Source organism: Pangasianodon hypophthalmus, chromosome 9 (assembly GCF_027358585.1).
Source record: "Pangasianodon hypophthalmus isolate fPanHyp1 chromosome 9, fPanHyp1.pri, whole genome shotgun sequence".
In the NCBI taxonomy this organism is placed as follows: Eukaryota; Metazoa; Chordata; class Actinopteri; order Siluriformes; family Pangasiidae; genus Pangasianodon; species Pangasianodon hypophthalmus.
The window spans coordinates 14,650,765-14,660,658 of record NC_069718.1 but is presented as its reverse complement, the minus strand read 5'-3'; the positions used below and the strand labels follow the sequence as shown (position 1 = coordinate 14,660,658).

Sequence of the window (9,894 nt, the reverse complement as noted above, 5' to 3'; positions counted from 1 at the left end):
CTGAAAATAGATGTTTAAAAATGTACAATTGCAAAACGCGTAATAATAATAAATAAATATTAACAATCCGACTGCTGAATGTGAAATAATTTAGGAACTGAATGTCGATACAGTAAGACAAAGCGTACGTCTCTCTCTCTCTCTCTCTCTCTCTCTCTCTATATATATATATATATATATATATATTCAATTGCCTGTTTTTGTTCGATAAGGGAATATAGAAAAGAGGTGAGAATGGCTTTGCATGTGTTGTTTGTCAGAGGTCTGCTGGATGCACATGAGAGGGTGTGAAAGTGTGTATGTGCCTTTAATGAAGCTGTAATTAGCCGCTAAAAGGCTGTTCAGCTGTGAAGGCAAACGGATAAACCAATGCACTGATATTACCAGCTCAGAAACTCACTTCAGGGAAATAGAAATATTTACCTCACGTATGTATTACGTCATGTAATATTTATGTCATGAAACTTAGGCAGTGTGCTGGTTCCCTTTATTTAACAAACCCTTTAAACAGAGAGCTGGCTACAAGGAAATAAGCTTTAGTAATCTGTAAAATACACACCAACCACAATGGAAGCATTGCCTGCACATCAGTTCCCCCACTACAGGCCTATAAAAGAGGTAGTATTCACAGCTGCTTACTATTACTACAACTTTTTTCATTCTGTTGAAGGATTTCTTGATATTTTTAGCCTATTGCGTCAGCCTTTAGTCTTTTCCCCAAAAGCTGCACGTGCAGTTTCCTGGCAGCTATAGCCTACTTTATATAAAATAGTTACATAATTATAAACATATATATATATATATATATATATATATATATATATATATATATATATATAATATTAATATAATATAAAATATTACAGTAAGCCTATACAGGATGGAAAATGTTATTTAACTGATTATATAAAATAATTTAGTTTTGTGTTGCACTATCCAAAATATTCCCTATGGCATCGCTCTGAAAAAATGTAAAAAATAAAAAATCTGGCAGCTTTATTTTAAAGAGAGTAGACTAAATTACACAGTCTGCTCTTCTGATAACACAGAAATAACGGGTAGTCAGTAAATGATCCAATTTAGGCTTGACGTAATGTATAGGCTAATCACCTAAAAAAAAAAAAACACTAAGCCAGTAAGAAGGTATATATTTTCCCAAATATGTTTATGTCAAAATGTAAAGGTGTCTATGTCAACTTATACACATGAGAAACACAGCTTGGTTTGTTAGACCTAGCAGGCTATAATTGAGTGTCCAGTATTGACCTTGACTCCCTCGGGGTCTGATCCTCTAAACGGACAGTGCATTGACCGTGTTTGACACTGACCCATGCAGGCTGAATGAAGCTGTAGTGATGTTATTGAGGACAGGACCGGGTTGGTGGCAGTGCCCCCAGCCAGGCCCCTAGAGGACAATAAACCAGGCCAAAGGGCTCCGTCGGTCAAAGGTTAAAGTCAGAGGTTAAGGACCACTAATTAAGCGGTGATTTCCTTTTAATCCCCTCGTGACCATTGAGCTGCCAATATGGTTGCTTCTTTTACAAGGCCACTAAATAAACATGTGGTGTCCGACTACAAGTTAATAACCTCTGCAGAACTAGCCTGTAGCCTGCACAGCAAAAAGCACAGCACAGATTCTGTGAAAAACAAAAACCAAAAGATCTTTTAGGCTACGATCTGTACTATTAAAATTAAACTATTCCACTGCCTACTGTAACATATAATATGCTACTTTTCTTTTATCATATGTCATATAGGATTTCATACTATTAGGGTGCAGACAGAACATTCATCACAGCAGTCAGCTGGGTGGTATATGCCTTTGCAGATAATGTAGACTGAAATTAAATTTCCATTTTCATTTTAGATTTAATCTTTTAAAAAAGATCTTTATCTGTTCCTCCTTCCTTTTCGATGTGTTTATCGTGGAAGACTAGCTCATGTGATTATAAGTTTTCCACATGTGATTATGTGAGTACTATATGATCACGTGAAAACCACGTGAAAGTGCATTTCTAAATGTTATACCATGAATGCAGGTAAACACATGCGATACCATGTGAATAATATACAACAACTGTCAGAAAATCACATCCATAAACCACATGCCCTACATGTGAAAAATCAACATGTGAAAATAAATGAATAAATATCACACGTTAAAATATGATAAAATGATATGATAAATATGATAAAATGATAAATATCACACGTTAAAATATGCACCATGTATGAAAAATGTGTTAAAAACAACAACAAAAAAACACGTGTAAATTATACAAATAGAGCTCTGTGTACATACACAGATCTATTTTATTATTCCTATCGTTTCTATTATTTCTATTTTTTCTATTATATAGGTATTTAGGGAAATTCTTTTCTTTTCTTTGATGCTACTCCTCCTACTTGTGCTGCTGTATCTTGTAAACTTGAATTTCTCCTGTGGGGGATCAGTAAAGGTACATCTTATCTTATCTTATCTTATCTTATCTTTTTCTGTAAGGGACACTTTAACGGTTTATTTAGACCCTATTGAGTGTAAATCCTATTTGCTTTAGTGTGTTAAACCAAATGTTTGGATATCTCACCCGAGGTCTCCGGCTTGCTGCAGAGAGTGAACAAGACCTGCTTGTTTTTGCGAGAGCCAGACTGCCTCTGTGCTACTGAGGATGTGTGTGTTTGATAAGTTAGCATAAGAATGGTGTCGGGGCTTGTGAACTGTTCTGACCTCTTGACCTCCCCCTCTGAGGACATGAATAGCATGGCTCAGGGCCTGGTCGGCCTTTTCATGCGCTCTAAGACGTGCCTAAGCTCCTAAGCATGGTGATTTAACGAATGAACGTGTCCTCGGCTGCAGGGTTTGCTATTGCACACACTGCCAGTAGTTTGTTTAAAGCGTCTCCCACAGACACACAGGGCCAGAGAGAAAATAGGCGGTCTGATCTCAGACAAGGGCCCATTTACTGGGAAAGCTGCGGCCTAGTCTATGTATCTTGCTTCTGTTCCTTTAATATGAAAACTGAGGAGGAAATTTAGTAACAGTGTCTCCATTCGATGAATCTGGTAAGAAATAGAAATATTAAGAAATATAGAGAAATTCATATGTATAGCAAAACAATAATTCTTGACCCATATCAAATTTCATATATTTCAGAAAATAAGGGTTCTATGCCTTAACTTTGCTTGTTGCTGGGGTGGTACCATCGCGCGCACACCTTTTATACCTGTAGTATTTTTTGCTTAAACCTTTACTCTGTGGTCCATTATAGACCTTAACTTGTTTTAAAGGTACAATATGTACACATTTCCTGGTGTAAGATACATATTAAAGGTACAGTAGGTTCTTGATGTACCACCCAATTACAAGAAAAGGTAAAATTTAATACAATTTTATGAGTATATACTTTGAACAATATAAATGCTGCATGGTGTGATCATAGAATAATTCTACATATAGGCACACACACACACATATAAAAATAACAGTGCCAGAAACCAGAGCAATATCATAACCTTATGAGATCCCAACGTCCTCAGATCAGGACATCAATGTTTTTTAAGATTATATCAACATTCAGTGATTGGGTCCATAGTGAGAGCCTCATAGGGGACAGTGGAGTCTTACTTTTCCCCCAAACCTGTCTGAAAATCTGTCTGTCTGAAGATATTAATCAGTTTCCATAGTCTTCAGTGGCATGAACATCACAGTAAGGCCCTTAAGAGGACAGGAGAAGTAATTTTTGGTTCCTTTAAAAACCTTTGATTGATGTTTCTTGAACTGGATGAACGGAAGAATCTTTCATTATATGTGTTTATATTGTTTATGTAAAGAGTTTTTATGTTTTTTATGATTCATTGTGACTCCAACAAAAATAATTAAAACCTTTTAATAAAAACCTAAAAGGTTCTTTATGGAACATAAATAGTTGATCTATTGTTCAGTCTATAGCATATTTTCTGGCACCTTTATTTTAAAGGTTCAGTTTAATTATATTATTGAAACACTACTAAGATCTAGAGGAATTTGGGTCGATCAGTTTCATAACTGGTGTTATTTCTGGCAGAATATATGGTGTAAAAAAACACACACTTATTTGGGTGTATTGATTAGAGGTGTGAGCAAATCTTGGCAGGATTCGTAAACTATTTGCTTTATCAGAAAAAAATGTGCTAAATCTGTTTATTCTAGAAAGATGCACTGTAGCCTATTATAAACTGTGATTTTTGATAAATCTTGTTCGTACATGGAGCCTTTGGTAACGACTGCACCATTTAAATGTCTACCACAGCCTTTCCTCTCTCATGAGGAGCTGTATGGTCTATGCTGGGCTGGTGTGTAGTATGACCCTGACCCCTGGCGGCGACATCGGAGTACTGCACCCTCTCATTTAAAGTAAACAACAATCAATGCAAAATCACCTTTACGTTTGTATATATTTACATTTTTGGCGTCTTGGCAGATCCTCTTATTCAGAACAAACTCCAAAACAGCTGAATGCACAATATTACAAACATACAAAAATCTGTAGCGATTTATGAACTGAAAGATTTTTACAAGCGTTGGTGATCCACAAAACTAAGAATAATACAGACAACAATAACAAAATATAAGTGCTAAGAAATACAAAGAAACTGAAAGCGTCTCATATAGTGTATTAGCACGATTAAGGCTACACAAAACCAAGCTTTTTCGTCTTCTCAGAAATAAATACATAGAGCTCTAACTGCAGATATGCGCAATTTGATATTTTCTTAAGTTTACTTCAAGGAATGACTATAACAATTTAAAAATGCACAGGAAAACATGCGACCCCGGCAGGACTCGAACCTGCAATCTTCTGATCCGAAGTCAGACGCCTTATCCATTAGGCCACGAGGCCTGTAAGCGAGTGCGGGAAGCTTCTCTTTTAGTCCTACCAAGTCATGGAAAAATCCGGAAGTAATAAACGTAAGCTAAAAGTTCGCCAACAAAGTAAGACTAATACGTGCTCTATTTGAGTTTGTTAGCCTGTTATAATGTAAAGATACGATTTGTATTATTACTGTTATTATTATCATCTACAAAAATGTCCCAAGATAGCTACCACTCTTAGCCACTCAGCGTCGCTGTATAGAAAATGGAGCAGTTTCAGCGTCAGGCAAAATGGCTTCTTGCTTGGTGTTGTGTGATGTTCATGAGCCTCGAGTTAAAGTTAAACCACGATCTGAACACGCTAGTGTTACTGACACGGTGGTGAGAAACTCGTAGATGTTTCAGTTCGTATATATATAATGTAGTAATTTAGGCATATGTGGATATCTGTAAATTGTACAAGTGTAAACTCGCTTCGTGCTGAAGTTTGCAGTGTGAGAACATCACATGTTCCTAAGAAGCCTGTTAATGTTGATGCTTGTGGTCAGTATGATCCAGTGGATTTTCACTTTGGTAGTGTTTGGTAACTGTTTCCTTTGGGTTGCTGCTTTGAAAATATGGTCACAGGCTTGATACGTTCTAGTATTAATAAGTCATTCTAATGTTTAAATGTTTACATTGTATATTTGTTTCTGAATCATCCTTAGACATACTGAGGCAAGATGCTCCGTCTGGTGTCTCCTCGGAGGAGGTGGCGATGCCCTTCAGCTGCTCTGCGGAGGAGAAGGTGCTCAGCTGCAGGTGAACCCAAAGTGCAGGAGCACTCCACTCACACCCCTAAGAACCCCCTCAACATCCAGATGCTCTCCAGGAACCTGCACGAACAGATTTTTCGCTCCTCAGCAGCAGAGTACTCAAGTCAGGACATAGAGCGAAGCATCAGACATTTGGAGAAGCATAAACTCTGGGGAAAGGAGGCATCACTGTTGAGTGATGTGGAACTGAAGCTACCAGATATGTATGGCAAAAACATTGATGACCACTTTCGTAAACTTGCACAAAAGCAAAGCCTGCCTTATTTGAAGGCAGCCGGGCAGCTCCAGCAAGCACAGCTGCCCGACATGCCCCCTCAGTGGGCTTGGGAAGTGGGCTGGGTGAAGTACTGGCCGAATGGAGAGCACACGAAGGTAGATTTTCCGGAAGAGAATGCTCTGGTGTTTGACGTGGAAGTCTGCATGGACGAGGGCCACTGTCCCACGCTGGCGGTGGCCGTTTCTCCAACTGCTTGGTGAGATGTAGACTCTAACTCAGGGGTCTTACCCTTATCCGCAAAAGGGCAGGTATGGCTGCAGGTTTTTATTCCAAACAAGCAGGAGCCATACCTGCTAGTCAGTTAAAGGACAAAATCAACCGATTAAACACTTAAAGGCATGGCATCTACTTGGTTCGAAATGAAAACCTGCAGCCACATTGCCCCTTTGCAGGTAAGATTACGCCCCCCATTTTAACTTCTTTTGCATATTTCTGTAAAACTGAAAAAAAAAAAAAATGATCTTGATGAATTATGCTTGGAAATGTAATTTAAGGTATTCACCAAACAACTGCATTTTTAACTGGTAATGAATGCTCTAGGTACTCGTGGTGTAGTAAAAGACTGATTGAGGAGAGATACAGCTGGTCCAGTCAGCTGACGCTAGCAGACCTAATTCCTCTGGAGACTGCAGCCAACTCCAGCAGGCCTCCAGGTGGACACTGGCAGGAGAGACTCATAGTGGGGCACAATGTCAGCTTTGACCGAGCGCACATTAAAGAGCAGTACCTCTTAAAGGTACACATTTCTTGTTGGTTTCATGTACCAAATACTAATATTCCACATTTTACCACAAGCTTCATCAGTTTGTACTTGACTGATCACTTTTGTCTATATCCCTTCGGGTTATCTCTACATATGTAATACAGCTATAATCTATACAGGGTTTCCTGATTTATAAATATGCATGTACTAATAATGCAGTTTATACTTGCTCATGATCAGGGCTCCAAGATGCGTTTCCTGGATACGATGAGCCTCCACATGGCTATCTCAGGACTGACAGGTTTTCAGCGATCCCTCTGGATGGCCAGCAGGTATGGCAAGAGAAAAGGACTGCATGAAGTCAAGCAGCACATGAAGAAGCTTGGACGCCGCCCTGAAGGCCCAGCGGTCTGTGGAATTACAAACAATTGCTACAGATTTAGTTTTGCTTGTACTAGGACTAAGGAAACTAAGGAACATAATATTTATATTACATGGTATCATTGTAAATAGGTAGAAAATGTCTTTGATAGTTTATGCTCCTTCACATTTATAAATCTATGATTCAGTATAAAATTGGCCAATAGTTAATTGAGCAGATTTTACAAATGCTAAATATTAACATAATTAAATTTAAAATATTTATACATTTATATTTATCAGTAAATCAATATCTTATTATACAACCAGATATTTAGCCAAATAATCAAAGTGATCACAATTAATATATGATGTAATTGTCTAGTCTTACTATATTAAGACATGGCGCATGCTTTGGATAAATCATTAATTTAATTTAATTTATCTCATATGTGTTTTATTTTTTTTTTTTTAAATATATTTTTTTATTTTATTCATTCATTCATTCATTCATTCATTCATTCATTTATTTATTTATTTCTTCCCCCTCCTTCTTTTTTTCCTAGATCGGTTCTTGGGACTGGGTCAACATAAGCAGTATAAATAACCTAGCTGATGTCCATGCTCTCTATGTTGGAGGAGATCCTCTGGAAAAAGAGGCCAGGAATATTTTTGTGAAGGGCAGCATGAGTGACATTAGGAGCAATTTCCAGGTAAAAGAACGGACAGTCACATTTTATGTACGTCCAGCATTATACATATGGATTTACAAAACAATGGATTTGCAAACATAGTATGTGATGCTTATAAACATTATTCATTGCACTGTTTTACTGATTTACGCCTTTTTTATGCCAATAGGAGCTGATGCAGTATTGTGCTATGGATGTGCTGGCTACTCATGAGGTGTTTGTCCAACAATTATCCCTCTTCTTGGAAAGGTAAGATATTCCACATATACTCTGCACATATCTTTGAACCTGAATCAACTGTCACAGTTTAACTTGTTAATCACCCTGTTGTTTATGAATTGCTGTAGGTGTCCTCATCCAGTGACCTTTGCAGGGATGCTGGAGATGGGTGTTTGCTACTTGCCTGTCAATCAGAGCTGGGACCGGTATTTGGAGGATGCCCAGGACACATTTGAGGAGCTTCAAAGAGAGATGAAAAAATCTCTGATGATTCTTGCAGATGACGCCTGTCAGTTACTTCAGGACGACAGGTACCTACCAGCTTTATGCTTCCAATAAATGTTTAATCATTCACAGTTTATAGAAGATTTCATTTTATGTGCAAGAAATGTTATGTGTACATGTCTAGTTAAATGTCATCAGCCAAACAGTCATATATAACTTGTAATGTAAGGTACAAGGAGGACCCTTGGCTTTGGGACTTAGAGTGGGATGTTCAGGAGTTTAAACAGAAGAAAATGACCGTGAGCAAGAGAAAGAAGGCAAAGCAGGAGGCTGAAAAAGCAGCAGTGGCATCTGCATCTGGCAACCTGGAGAAAAACTGGGATGAGGGTAAGACATGTAGCTATAAAGTACAACATGTTCAAACTATAAAAACATTTGTTTTTTTGTTATTCTTTTATATGTTAGTAATGTGTGTTAATGTAACAGTTCCTGTGTGAAGCTGTAGTTTTAATAAAACTAAGTAGTATTGTGCTATATTCATTTTTTATGCCATTTTCTGAACATAACATTATTACCCGATGTTATGAATATCTGCAGATCCAGGCCCTCCAGAGGAAGAGGAAGAGATGAAGGACCCCAGCAGAGAACTTGTGGAGCAGCTAAAGAGTACAGTTAGCTTCCTGCCTAAGAGGAGGCAGCACATGCCTGCACACCCAGGGTGAGTATATGCATAACACACATTCACTGAACTTGCTCCTGACATTTCCCTCCCTTCTCTTAACATTTCTGTCTGTTAGCTGGTACCGGAAGCTGTGTGTGAGGATGTCGGAAGAGGAGGACTGGTCTCCTGGAGCCACTCTGATCAGCCTGCAGATGAGAGTGACACCCAAGCTGATGGGCCTGACGTGGGATGGTTTTCCTCTGCATTACACAGAGAAACATGGCTGGGGCTACCTTGTCCCAGGACGCAGAGACAACTTGGAGACCACAGACGACACTGAAGGACCTATATGTCCCTACAGGTACAATCTTTACTCTGGTTTTGGTTCATCACTTTTGTGAGCATTTTTGATATCAGAATCAGTAACGGCATATTTGCCTACTCTACAAGTTCTTTAAAATAAATTTGTTTGATATTGGTTTGTAGTGCAAAAAATGTAAATTGGACTTTTTAGCTGACTACTTAACATACATACCACATACATGGTTAACATTCACAATTAATTACATGTTTTTGGTAGTAGAATGATGACATTTGAATATTGACATTATTTCTCTATTATAATGTTACTGTAATTAATGACAAGCTTTCAGTTTTATTGTTTTTAAATTTAATTACTTTTCAGTTTTAAGGGTTTTAAATGTAATTACTATTTATTACCATTTTGGTATTTTTGCCATCTCTAGGGCAATTGAGAACATCTACAAAGAATATTGTGAACAGAAAGGGAAGGAACAGCCACAGTGTCTGGACAGTCTGCCCTCAGATGACCTTATGCTGACTGACAGCAGTGTGTGGCAAACAGTAAGAGCCTGGATGAGATGCAAGTCCATTGTAGGGCAGCATATACATCTGTTCACACCTAGGGGAGGTTATAGAGTAATCAATATACCTATAACATAAACGTAATATTTTTTGTGAGGTGGGGGGAAACCGGAGTACCTGGAGCAAACCAACAGAGAAACTTAGCACAGACATTAACCTCAGGACTGAACCTGGGACTGCCAACAGTGCTACCCACAATGTGTCT

At 38.1% G+C, this 9,894-nt stretch overlaps 1 protein-coding gene and 1 non-coding gene across 4 annotated transcripts in view; one reads left to right on the top strand and one right to left on the bottom strand.

The window, feature by feature from the left end:
- Window positions 1–4,650: 4,650 nt before the first annotated feature.
- polg (polymerase (DNA directed), gamma) overlaps window positions 4,651–9,894 on the top strand; it is an 11,944-nt gene continuing 6,700 nt past the window's right edge. Inside the window, exons 1-11 of one of the 3 annotated variants that reach the window (XM_053237071.1) lie at window positions 4,651–4,972; window positions 5,560–6,140; window positions 6,485–6,680; window positions 6,888–7,055; window positions 7,574–7,720; window positions 7,869–7,948; window positions 8,047–8,233; window positions 8,377–8,530; window positions 8,741–8,861; window positions 8,941–9,165; window positions 9,551–9,668. In XM_053237071.1, coding sequence (XP_053093046.1) covers window positions 5,575–6,140; window positions 6,485–6,680; window positions 6,888–7,055; window positions 7,574–7,720; window positions 7,869–7,948; window positions 8,047–8,233; window positions 8,377–8,530; window positions 8,741–8,861; window positions 8,941–9,165; window positions 9,551–9,668 — 1,962 coding nt within the window. In that variant the 5' untranslated portion in view covers window positions 4,651–4,972; window positions 5,560–5,574. Of the gene's footprint in view, window positions 4,973–5,045; window positions 5,396–5,559; window positions 6,141–6,484; window positions 6,681–6,887; window positions 7,056–7,573; window positions 7,721–7,868; window positions 7,949–8,046; window positions 8,234–8,376; window positions 8,531–8,740; window positions 8,862–8,940; window positions 9,166–9,550; window positions 9,669–9,894 lie in introns of those variants that run through there. The other 2 variants (XM_053237070.1, XM_053237069.1) reach the window with 2 other exon arrangements.
- Window positions 4,808–4,880, bottom strand: trnar-ucg (transfer RNA arginine (anticodon UCG)). The gene has a single exon. It is a non-coding gene; the product is annotated as a tRNA-Arg (tRNA).